At 41.4% G+C, this 12647-nt stretch overlaps 1 protein-coding gene across 8 annotated transcripts in view; it reads right to left on the reverse strand.

Annotated features, from left to right (window-relative positions):
- The window catches only part of KALRN (kalirin RhoGEF kinase), a 472211-nt gene that overhangs the window by 31971 nt on the left and 427593 nt on the right, over nucleotides 1-12647 (reverse strand). For all 8 annotated transcript variants that reach the window (XM_040069425.2, XM_058421255.1, XM_058421256.1 and 5 more), the window contains 7 exons: nucleotides 10926-10995; nucleotides 10244-10330; nucleotides 9372-9464; nucleotides 8267-8317; nucleotides 7871-7948; nucleotides 6827-7012; nucleotides 3638-3809 (listed from right to left, as the gene is read on the reverse strand). In XM_040069425.2, the coding sequence (XP_039925359.1) occupies nucleotides 3638-3809; nucleotides 6827-7012; nucleotides 7871-7948; nucleotides 8267-8317; nucleotides 9372-9464; nucleotides 10244-10330; nucleotides 10926-10995 (737 nt within the window). The remainder of the gene's footprint in view (nucleotides 1-3637; nucleotides 3810-6826; nucleotides 7013-7870; nucleotides 7949-8266; nucleotides 8318-9371; nucleotides 9465-10243; nucleotides 10331-10925; nucleotides 10996-12647) is intronic.

The raw sequence follows: 12647 nt of genomic DNA on the forward strand, positions 1-12647 counted from the left end.
CCCTAAGTCTCATTTGCATATTCCCAGGAATGTGTGACTATTAAATACTCTTCAGACGTGATGCTCTGTGACTTGGCTCTCAGTGTGCTTTCTAAATTAACTGCTTCAGTTCAAGGGAACTACTGGAACACTTTCCAGCAAGTGAGGAAGTGTAAATGGCAACAAGACATTAATCCCAGAAGTCCAAACCTCTCCAGAAAACACCCAACAGGCAACACTAAACATCTTCATAAGCCATAAAAAATAAAGTCTGCTTGTGAGAATAGATTTTATTGTCATGGAGAGAACTTGCACCGGGGAATGGAAGGAAAAAATTCCAGACTGTAAGGAAATAAATAGTTTGTTATGTTTGGAGGAGAAGGAATCAGGGCTGGGACTCGCAGTGAGCAGATTTGCTAGGCTCAGGCTACCAGCCCCAGACCTATGGGCTTGGTGTTTTGCATATCATGTGGCTTTAACAGATGATTTATAGTCAGTTAATACTGTGTACTTGCACCAGACTAAACCTACTGGAATGCAGAGAGACTAGTCTAGCAAGAGGCAGACAGAGAACATAATGTCACAGCATCAGCCCCACCAGGGAACCACAACAGAAGGAATGTCTTTCCCAACAAAATGAAAAGGAAAGAAAAACAGAAAAGCTCAACATCGTACAGCACACTCTCTAGCGTTCCCCCTCCAGAGTAAGGCAGGACAACTCAAGAAATTATTTCATACTAAAGAATAAATGACTGGAAAAAAAAGGTCAAGGAGGATGCCAGTTCACCATTTTCTTCAAAAGGACACAGACACAGATCTGTGGCCATCTGGGAGACTACTCGTCTCTAAAACCTGCCCGTTGCCACCAAAGCAGATTGTATTTATGCCGCAGTGACTGCCAGTTTCACTTGCTTACCTCAGCTGCAGCTGGAAATGGTTTGGTCCTGCTGCAGACCAGCCACAGAGGGCAAGGAAGGCTGGGGAGAGCTTTGGCAATGATTTTGACAGTGACATTTTTCTATTGTATACAGTAAATAAGGCTGCAAGGTTGCTAGCAGTAAGATCTGAATGGATACTTATCAATCTACCTTGAAACAATCTACTGTACTCAGTTCTTTTAAAGGGTATTTAGTTGAGTGTCCATTTCTGACTACTAATTCCACCATGAACTAGCACAGTGATGCCTGGCTTCCAGCCTCCTGTTAAACGTCTGTCAGTATTCTTAGAAGCTTCTGGCAAAAGTCAGTGTCCATCTACTTGCACGTTCTCTCTTTCTCTCTCAGATTCCCCCCACAAAACATGATTAAAATAAGGTACAGATGAATGGCATTTTCCTTATGAATCATGTCCAGCAGTGACAGATTTTCTTTTCAGCTTACTTCCTAAACAACAGTCACAACAGCCCATCATTTGATGCACAGCCTGTTTCTCAAGCTCAGCAGCTTTCACTTTTCCATGGAAAAATATGAAAAACTTGAATATTCCACTTTTACATTAATGAAGTTTGGATGCAAATCCCATCCCTTGTACATAGCCCCTACTCTTTAGGACTTCCCTGGTGAAGAGAGAAAAATCAGAGACAGCTTGGGCAAGAATTCAAGGGGAATATTTTGTTATTAAGTTTACACAGCATTGGCTCAGTGTGGTGATTTTAAAGACAGAAAACATCTGCTTTAATGAAATGCAAAGCTAAAGAACTATTTAAAGATTAGTCAGTCTCAGTAAGATTACATTCTAAAAGCCACTTAAAATATTCTGGACTGGACAGGCTCTGCTGGATACACTATCATTTTCTTGGATCTTTTTTACAGTTTTAAGGTAAATCCTTAAGCTTGTGTTTTAATAGAAATCTATTTTTACTTTTTCTTTAGAGATAGTGATGATTATGTTCCTAACCCATCAAATTGCTTGCTGGCCTCACAGAAGATAGGCTGAATAGGGGCTATGAAGATGTCTCAGCAGAAAAAGAGGCTCACAGGGCAATAAATCCTGTGCAGGTAAGGTGGAATACTTAAAAAATAAAAAGAACAAGCAAGAAAGATATGGAAGGGACAGAAAAACTCCACATTAGTGCCTGTGGATCTCTCACAATGCTTTTAAAAGAAGTCTGTGGCTAACTGTGAGTGGAACTTACTTTAGTCCAGTAATTCCTCAGGCAAAGCCAACTGCACTGACAAAAACCCATCAAGTTTTGGTACCAACTGGTCAAACTGGAGAACTTAGACTCTTTGTCTCAGCAATGTATTTAAGGAATCATTTTACAATGGTTGTATGAGGCCATTTCTACTCTAAGTCACGAAAGCCCAGTATTGAGTTGTGGCATAATGGGTGAAATGTATTTCCTTGCTCAGCTCAGCCACGGATTCTGAACTGTCACAAACAACTTTTGCATCTGGCCGCTTCCCAGTTAACTTCCGAAAAGTAAAATTAAGCTGAATTAAAATTTTTAAAACCTTCACATTGAAGAAAAGGGAACCTTTGCTTTGATGTGATCTGAAAGAGTCTCTTCCCATTTTCCAACAAAAAATCCACAAAACCAAATAACAACCCCCTCCCCCCCAAAAAAACACGAAAAACAAAAAAAACCAAAAAAAACCAAAACAAAAACAAAAACCGAAAAAACCAAAAAAACCCAAAACAAAACAAAAAAAAAAAACCAAAAAAAACCCCCCAAAAAAGCGAAAACCCTACAAAAACTAACATACTGTGCCAAGCCCAAACATCTTGATTCAAGCAAATATGTTTTATTATTGAACATGTATTAAGCTATTAAATATAGAACTCTAATATAAGCTCCATAAAAAAAGCTGTTTGGAAATGAATGGCACAAAGCAATCGTGGAGGCATCCAAAGCCACTTTGTTGCTTCCACACAAACAAAAGAGATACTATTTTTAGATTCTTTCTCTAGTCCTGTTCCCTTCTCTTACACTCATGCATTCAGGAGCAAGAACAAGCTAAAAATGTTAACTAAATTTGATTCCTCTGTATTTTCAAATCACACACTTTTGTTGATTGTGTGCGTGCCTGGTTTTCGAGGGTTTTTTTGTTTTGTTTTGTTTTGTTTTTTTTTAAACTTAGTTTTAATTTGAAATATTATTCCAGACCACCTCAAATCTATTTCTGCAGCAAAGCTGACACTTTGGAAAGGCCCCTTTTCATGCACAGCTGCCTTGGTTCCTAGGAGAAACAAGCCCTTGCCCTTGTTTCCTTGCCCTTTCCTTTGTTTTCTTGTTTAACTGAAAGCTGGGACCTGCAGGGGGGTGCATGGTGAGGCACCTTCATCCCGCCTCACATCCTCAGCTGGTAGCACACTGTGATGTCTGACAGGAAGCTCTTGGGGGTGAACCTTGCTCTGAGTAAATGAGAGATGCTGTGTAGGCACAGGGGCAATCTGGATTCATCATGATCTTGAGGTGGCTTCAGATTAAAAATCTCAGTGTACCATGGAAAGCACCGGGTGACAGAGCCCTGTGAACCCCAGTACAAAAGTACCACCAGCAAAAGCACCACCCACGGAGGGACCTGAGGAACATGAGCCAAACTGACACAGGCAGAAATGCCTCAACAATTTCCTCACAGAGCAAACAAGGACATAAAGATTCTAAATCCCATTTAGCATTACAGTTTGGGAAACAGAACAAAGACCCTGTACGTACCATTCAGGAAATCTCGTTGCGTGTCCAGGACCTGGTTGATGTCCTGTACCCAAGCTTGTTGAATTTCTGGATTAGCTGCCTGCAAAATGACTCTCTCTGATGTTTCCCGGCTCATTAGAGCAAACTTGCAGGGATCATTGTCCACGTTTTCTTCAATGATAAGGTAGTTCATCTGAAACAAGCCAAGGTAAGCATTTTACAGGGAGCATGAGTTAACATTAAACAAGAATCAAAACTGTTGTGAAATGTTCCTGAAATAAAATTAAGTCCAATGACAAACTGTTAGATCATAAGAAGAAGAATTTGTCTCATCTAGATATACCTAGATAAATCTAAATCTTAAATATGATGCTTAATAAAGCTCTGACAGATGTGCCAGACATCCGCCTGCCTTGTCTTGAATTACAACTTCTATTTTAAGTAACACAGACCTGACTGGTGTGCTTTAAATTTACTGAAACCCATAAATAGGATAAAAATGTTCCTATTAATATGCTAATAAAGTCTATAATTCCTCCAATTTAAATATTTCTGGTCCTCTGATAAGAAAATCTCAGTCATTAGCACACTTAAAAAATGGAATGGACTGTGCACAGGGATATAATGAAAAAAAAGAGCAATTCTCCCATGATGCTCCAACAGATCTTATTTCCAGCAGATTGGAGTCATCTGTGTGCAGTCACTTCACTTGACTGTAGTCACAGATACCCTTTCTGGAAATCACATGGATGGGGATTTTGGCTGCTGTCCTGCCCTTGGGAGGCTTCTGTTTTAAATGTACTCATAACTTTAGCTTTTTCTGAGATTCTTAGAATAAGTTCGGGCATAGCCTCCCGAGAAAACAAGAGAGGGAGTGTCTTCATGTCAAAAGCAGACAGCTCTGAAGACAACGGCGGTAATGTCCCCGAGAAGAAATCCATCTCCAATTGCTCTGAGTATCTGTCAAGGTATGGAGATCCACTCCACATCCGAATACTGTCCAGCATTCAAACTGCAAGATGGAATTAGCATCTTCCTTCACTTCTGGGGGTCCCTATGAAGTTCCAGTGACAAGCAGGAGCTCCCCTGACCAAGGAAAGGACAGGAACAAGGACACACAGATAACCCCAGACGGGTCTCTTGCTCCTGATCTGAGCTCATTTTCCTCTGGTTGATGGCTTAGCCACTCCTGGTATGACTCCAGGTAAAAGACATGGAGAGTCCCCTGACCTCCGGTTTGTGTCTCAGGGAGATGCATTCAGCAAGGCTTCCATTTAGGTATTTTGAGAGGCTGAAAGGTATCCAGGTGAGAAGTCACTGAGAAGGGATGTGCCATTTCTCAACACTAAGGACCTTATTGTGTAAAAAAGGGTTCTTCGCTAATGCAGGACAACATGCTGAAGCTTCTGTCACAGTTTGAGAGTGACAGAGCTTGGGGAACAATATCTGGAGTCCCATCTCACTGACAGACCAGAACAGCTGCCTTTGAAGTCATATGCACTTTTTACTCTGTGGCTGTGACAGAGGAAAGGAACGGGATCGGTGCTGCTGGCTGAGGTGGAGGCACCGCTGCGAGGTGAGGATGCTCAGAGCCCAGGGAGGCAGGGAACGGCCCTGCTGCACCGAGAGCCACAGCCCCTCGCTGTGGGAAACAGACAAATGCAAAAGCAGTGAGAAGCTGAAGTGGGGCTGGTTGGGAGGGTGTGAGAGCTGCTAGCACACAAACTCCACGCTGACGGCGGGGAGACACACGGAGCCACAGGGGATCCCACACCTGCAGTAGACACTCAACAGGAGAATGAGCTGTTTGCCAAGTGGAAGAAAAGAGGCTGGAAAATTATCACATGAAAATTTTAAACTCAGGCAGTGGGAACAGCATTCCTTTCGTAGGCTGTGTAACTAGAAAAGCAGCTCCTACCCTTGAGGCAAGCTAATTTTATTGAAATTAGGAGAGATTTATTTTTCTCTCTTTATCTACAATATACAATTCAGGAATTGTTTCCTGCAGATAAAAGCCTCATTGTTATATATACAATAAACTGAAGTAAAAATGATTCATATTATTTCCATCTCCAATTTTAATAATGATTTAAATCAGCAAAAAGATAAAACCAAAGCTGATCATCTAAATCAAGATGATTGTTTATTTGTACACTTTGGGTTTTCCCTTTATAGCCTATTATTTGGTTGGAAACTATAAAATAGACAGACATGCAAATGCATATAGGTTTTTCAGTAAATGCTGTTTCTATCAGCCAAGAAGACAACCTCAATTCAGTAAATATGCTGTTTACCGTAAATTTGTTTAGTTATAAATGTTTATATGCATTATTTCAGCTGATAGTGTTCTATTTCATATTAATGCACCATTTAAAATTTAGAGCAAACACAATGTCTCTCCCATGTCTCTTAACCTGTATCTTTGAAAAGGAAATCAATGTCAGGCTAGTTTCTCAGCTTTGAACAACCCAGAAATTCAAATGAATCAGTGATTTTGCTCTTTCTGCATGCACAGCAAAGGCTGTACTGCCAGGAGATGTGCAGCACTCATTCACCTTCACTGACCATTTCACAGGTTAACTTTACATTTGTTAAACAAAGAAGTATTTCTGCTGGTTACTTTCAGTTTTTACTTTTAGCCCCAGCCCCATAATCTGGACATATTATTTAAAACCAAAATTAATTTCTCAAAACTCTCTTCATAGTTTAGCTGGTTTTATAGTTCCTCAGAGCTGTACTTTTAGAATTATGTGTGGTTTTATTTGCCTTTGAAACATTCTTGCAACATCCATATTTGCGCTAAGAGCCCTCACCCGAATTAGGGAGAGTATTTCCAGACATATATAAAGGCTTAGTATTGACTTAGAGTTTGGCCTAAAATGACTGGTTTGGATACTGTACCTTCATTTATCTTTTATGATCATGCATAAAAGCAACAATTGTAAACTTCCTTTGACTGCTGCAGGTTTTGTAGCAGTATTTGCTAATTCAGAGCTATGAATGATAGAGGACCTGCCCTGGCTGTGTTCCTTGTAAAAATTACCCAATAAATTTAGACACCCGGTGGTTTATTTAGAGATGATTTTAAACAGCTTCTGGCCCATTGAAAGGTAGATGCAAATGTTTTCTGCACACTGCTGTCCCCTGTGACAGGGTGAACCTCACATGACCATCAAACAGAAGAAATGCTTCTCCCTCTGCACTTCTTACCTTTATGCTTTTCTTGAACATGTAGCCTGGCGTTAGAGATCCTTTTCTAAGGAGTTCACTGAAGATAACTATTTGCTCAAAGAGGAACACCCTGCGCTCCTTGGGCCGAGACTGAACCCCGGAATCCTGCTCTGTCACGTAGAAGGTGTCCTGCTGCAGCAGCTTGCCTTGGGCTGTCAGTTTGCCCTGGGAACCAGACAAGGCACCAGCATTACAAACCCTGACCCACCGTGATCCCGCAAGGTGATACGCTCTATTTCATGCAGCCCAAGCTTTCCAGGCATTCATGTGAGACATGTTCCCTCTAAGTTACCAAAGCAGCAATCCTGTAAATTGTGACCTCAGCTGAAAACAAACGACATCGGTTCTCCTTGCTCTCATTGCCACTGTGTATATAAAACCACAAGCAAGAGGTCTCAAGCAGGCTGTTTTGTACACTTCATTTCAAACCCTGTTCCCATTATGTTACAGTAGTGCTCCAGCCAAGAGCTCTCCATCCTGCCCTAAGCCAGCAGTCACCGACACAACACCTCTGAAAGTGCAAAAGCCAGGACCTGTTTGCAGTGCACAAGACAGTATGACAAATCTTAATTCATTTTGGAGATAAGACCTCTCTCCAGAGGCTACACTGGCTTAGTTACAAGCCACAAGCCGTGCCCTGTGGGGCTGTAACTCCCGAGTCCTCTCCTGGATGTTGCTGAACTCGGAGGGAACTGTTAATGTGTTAGTGCCAGGTGACCTTACTAATAGGCAGAGCAGGCTGGTTCATCACTTCTTTTGCTCTGGTCTACAATAAGTCTCATTAAAGCTTGCAGAAACTTTTACACAAAGTCATACTTTGAAGAAACCATATGAATCGTCACAAGTTTAGAGTGAGTGGTGTGTCACTCCCTCACCTTTGAAACCTCACCAAAGCATGCAGCTCAGCACTGCAGAAGCACAAGCCCTAGATAAGTAGCTTGGGTAGATTGTAGAGACAATCACAGACAGAGAAAGTAATTTTCCTTGCCTAGTTATTATTACAAGAAGAATGCAAGTGCATACCTCAAAGCCTTGGAGACGACCCAGGTTCATCATGTCATTGCAACGTTTTGGTACAAGGCACATTAATTCAACTGCTTTCTGTTGAGGAAAAGGATTGTTGCATTATTACAAGAGAACCAGAGGGTTCCTGAAAGCACAGTGTCAAGTAATGAAGTTCAATAGCAGGACTGCTGGAGTGACTTATGGCAAGGCCCTCGTGAATAGATGTCTCAAAGAGGATGGTGCAGGACTGAAATGCGGGACTGCGCCATCATCTTTTAGTTCTGATCTAAGCTGAGAGAAATGCCACATTTAGAACACCAGCAGGATCTTCAGCTCTTGTCAAAGGAATACTGGGGTTTTCATTTCTCCACACCAAGTCCCATTAGCCCTATTGTCCAGGGCATGAAAATGTACCTCTATCTCGGAGCACTCCAGACCAGCTTTTTCACTGTACCTCAGGAAGTCCTGGAGAAAGCAGAAAGGTCTGCATTAAGGCACATCAGAAAAGACAGAACAAAAGGCACCAGTTTGAAAAGGAAAAGGCACATTCAGCATGTGATTTTCTGAGAAGAAACCTGCTAATATGAATAAATTCATCTTCAGAGATTGCTGAATGCCATAACCACTTTAGAAATATGGAAGAGGGGTGTGGATGGTTGTTGAGAAGATCAGAGCAAATAGACAAAGCTGAGGTTAGACCTTGGGAATGCTTACTTCATCCTTGTCTTAAGCCACAAGACCACACATGCACACACAAAGATTTTTCTTTTCCTTTTGGCTTTTTGGGGAACACACTTGTGTGCCTTGGCTAATGTGCAATTCCCAAACCTGGGCTGATGGCAGCCTCAAAAAAAGAGAAGAAACTAGCTCAGACCCCAGTGCTGCTGGAGATTACAGGGTGGCTTCAGACATGCCTGATTTTAGACATTGGTTCCAGACCCCTCAGTATGAATTATCAAGAGTGCTGAGTAATTGTCATTATGGAAAAGTCAGCATAAACCAGAGGCTCCTTGGGAAAAAAGTTGCGGCAAGCTCCCCAAACTTTAAGATGACAGAATGCTCAGAAAATAAGTTTCTTCAGCTTATTTGAAGACAGATATTCAGAAATGGAGGCTACAGCATTTACTAGAAGCAAGCCATTCAGCACCAAAGACAGACTTTAGCAATACACTTGTGTATCTTTGTTCTAATTTAAAAAAAGTTGGAAGTTTGCTCTGAAACTTCAGAAGAAGAAAATTCCTATTTGAAGTGTACCCTTCTATAAAAAATAATTCCAAAAGAAAGTTTTAAAACAGATCTGTTTACTATCCTAAATTACAAACCACATGCACAGATGTGGCCTTCTGCTCTCTGGACATTTTCCACGGAACTCTGTCACTGCATGCCCAGAGAGCAGACCCCTCTTTCCTCTTTATTTGACTAATTTATTCCTCAGTTAAGTCTAAGGCTGATCTAAAATAACAGCATCTACTGCAACATGCAGATTAGAGTTTAATCCAAACTGTATTTTTTCGCTCACCTTGAGAAGAAGCTGGTATTTAGTTATTCTTTGAATGGGTTTAATCAGAAAGTCACTGATGGTCAGCCGCTGGCTTATTTCCTGCTGAACCTCCTAAAAAATGAGGATTAAAAACAATCGCAAACAGTCACAGAGTAAGATGGACAACATGATAAAACGCCTCAGCAGAGACTTATTTCCACAGAAACTTGGTCTGCTCTTAATCTTTTGTTTGCAAGAGGGAATTTCTGAGGATTTCAAAGTCTGGCCTATCCTATTTAGGCAGGGGCTGGGTAGAAGCCGTGACCGAGCTGGAGGGTCAGCAGAGCATCCCTCCCCCTCCGAGCTGACCGAGCAGCCCTGCCAGGGCTCAGGGTCACTCCTCCCTCTGCAGCAGGGATTAGCTCACAAGTGAGTCCTGCAGGACAGGCCTCCTGCTCTGGGGTTTCTGAAAGGAAACATCTTCCCCTCGTTAAACAAGCTTCTTTCACGTTACTATCGAAATGTGTGTAGTCCCAAAGAATTCTTGAAATAGACTTACTGGGGATTTATGAGAGGCACCACCCAGCTCCAACGGCTTTTACTTCCCCTGTTGTTTGTACACTACTGATTTAAAAGTCCTGTTTCACTTGGAACAGATACTAGTGCATTTGTGGTACTCAGAGGGCCACACACAGTTAGTACAGAATTAAATATTTATTAGAAATTCACAATATGAGAATTTGAAGGCAATTAAATAGTAACACTTTCTCCATGCAGCAGAGACCTCAGCACCATGTGCAGGATCAAAACCTTCAGGAGTTTGTTTCAGGCAAACCCACAGGTTACAGAGAGTCTCCTTGACCTGGACTCCCAGCTGTAAGCAGTAATAATGTATAATGAGCCGTGCTTACCTCAAAGTACGTCTCATACTCAGCTACTATGTACTCGGAGCGGGGCTTGTTTTGGCAATACACCACATACATGTGCAATCGCCGCTCCTGTGAAGGCAAGAGGCACAGCAGCCACATGAGATATTGGCTGCCCTTCTGTTATTAAAAGGTGGCAGAAAGTTGCTGTGATATTCTGCTTGGTCTTCCTTATTTTTGGTTTAATCAAAGACTTAGTTTGCTAAACCTGGAAAGAAAATGGGTAACGGGTTTTGCTCTCCACATCTGCACTTAGGCAAGGGGAGTTTTCTTCTGGGCTGTGGCCAGTGAGAGATGTTATACCCAGGTTATACTGACAGGTCTGAAATTTCCTCTACAGGAAATTCCTCTACAAAGTTATACTTTGGCCAACATCACACAAACATGTAAATTGTAGCAGTTGGCAAGTACCTGCCATAATTGTATTTTGGCAGATGTCCTTGACCACATCAATTTTGCCCCCCAAGCAAGTTGTCTGCAAGAAGACAATGATTAATGCCTTAGTGCAATCCAGCTACCCACTGAAAATGTGTAACTACAGGGAAACTTTATCTTTAAATTCAGTTTGGACATGTAAAAGTATCAAGTCGACACAAACAAGTATTTTTGAAAAGGAGCCATCACACCCTAAAAGGCAATTGCACTAGATACAGGAAACAAAACTTACATGCTTAATAAAAAGCTGTGCTAAACGCTCAGGTTCTTGAAGACATTTTTCCAGTTCAGCCAGGAAAAAGCTAAAAGAAAGGATATGAACACTTCAGAACACTTCTTTAGGTCATCCCAGCAGCAAACTAGTCATCCTTCAGATTAACAGTGGCATTTTAGCTCCAGTATTCAATAATAAATGAAAAGATAAGCTTGGCTTCAGCCCTTAATGGTGGGATTTCTAAATCTTTAGATGAGAGTTTTGAAATGTGGAGGTCTTGTCTTGCAAACTGCTCTTCTTTACCATGACAGTGGTTTCAATTTTCAGAAAGTGCTGATCACTATCTAATTGCAAGAGCTGCTTTCCTTCACTGAGAACTCCGAAAATAAAACCCTCCCATATACCAAAATGCTTGTGAAAACTCAACTTCTGAAAACTCCAGTTTTACCAGGAGTTCTCAGTTGCATGAGCAGATTTGGAGTACTGGTCAATGTGAAAAAGAATGCTTTATGTTTCCCCCTGAATAAATGAATCAACATGTTTTGCTGGTGGAGTTACAGTATGTTCTGTTTCTCACTGTTTTTAATTTCATAATAAATCACAATATCTAATTCATAATAGTCACAGTAATCCATAAACACCATCTCCATCTTGACTTGCAGCTTCAGGGAGGTCATACATTCTTCATCAAATGCCCTTATCAAGAATATACTGGAATGCCTAAAAGTGAGATGAAAACTTCAGAAACACTGCTGGATTTTTTTATCTGGTAGGCAAATCCAGACAATCATCCTGTCTATGATCTTGCTCATTTTCATTTCAGGATTTCAGTCTCAAATGCCTTCACAGATTTGTGACAGTAGCCGGATTTTGTGAGAGGACATGCTTGCAATGATCTGATCCCAAGAAATCCCAGAACCTCAAAAAATTATGCAAATTGGACAGGTGTTCCAATTAAAAACCTCCATTGCTACCATTAGATACAGCTGCTTCCATATCCCCATCCTCTATAAATGCTACATTCATCTGCATTTAAATAGACTTCTTGACCCAGATATACAGAACTAAAAATAGGGAATCTTTCCATTTGTGCTACAGAAAACTCCAATCCTCACACTTAACCAAGGAATAGCTCTGGTATAAACACTCCATTTTCTGGTATCAACTAACATAAGGTGAAGCTTTCTCTGGCATTTTTTAGTTTGTGCTCACAAGGTCATCTGCCAGAACATAAGGACAGGCCCAGGCCATGAGATAAGCACCTATGGGACACATGACAGCAAGCATAGGGTGCTTGCTGGGTGAGGAAAATGTCCAGAGAAGGAAGATCCAGCCCAATGCCTGCTGTTTAAGTCTGTACATGCATACTCAAATTTTAGTTAGTTGCAACTGCAGAGTATCTCTGAGTGGCAGAGTTGAAATCATGACCATATTGTCCACAAGCAAGACATTGTCCATAAAGTTACATGGGAAATGGACCAGGGTTTGTGTTTTCAATAGATTCTCAAAATCTGCTTCTGTGAGCAAGATTTTCAAGGAGTGGAGTTCCTAACTCAGAGGCAAAAGCATCAACTTGGCTGAAGCATGTCAGGGCTTTCAGGTGAGAAGGACCTTGAAGCAATTTGCATTTTATCATCCTTCCAGCCAAACACCACTGACATGGTCAGCCTCCATGATCCAATAAGCTGCAGGTGAAGATGCTGCTGAGACACAGGAAGGAAACCATGACTTTCCAGACTG

This window comes from Hirundo rustica, chromosome 7 (genome assembly GCF_015227805.2).
Source record: "Hirundo rustica isolate bHirRus1 chromosome 7, bHirRus1.pri.v3, whole genome shotgun sequence".
Lineage (NCBI taxonomy): Eukaryota > Metazoa > Chordata > Aves > Passeriformes > Hirundinidae > Hirundo > Hirundo rustica.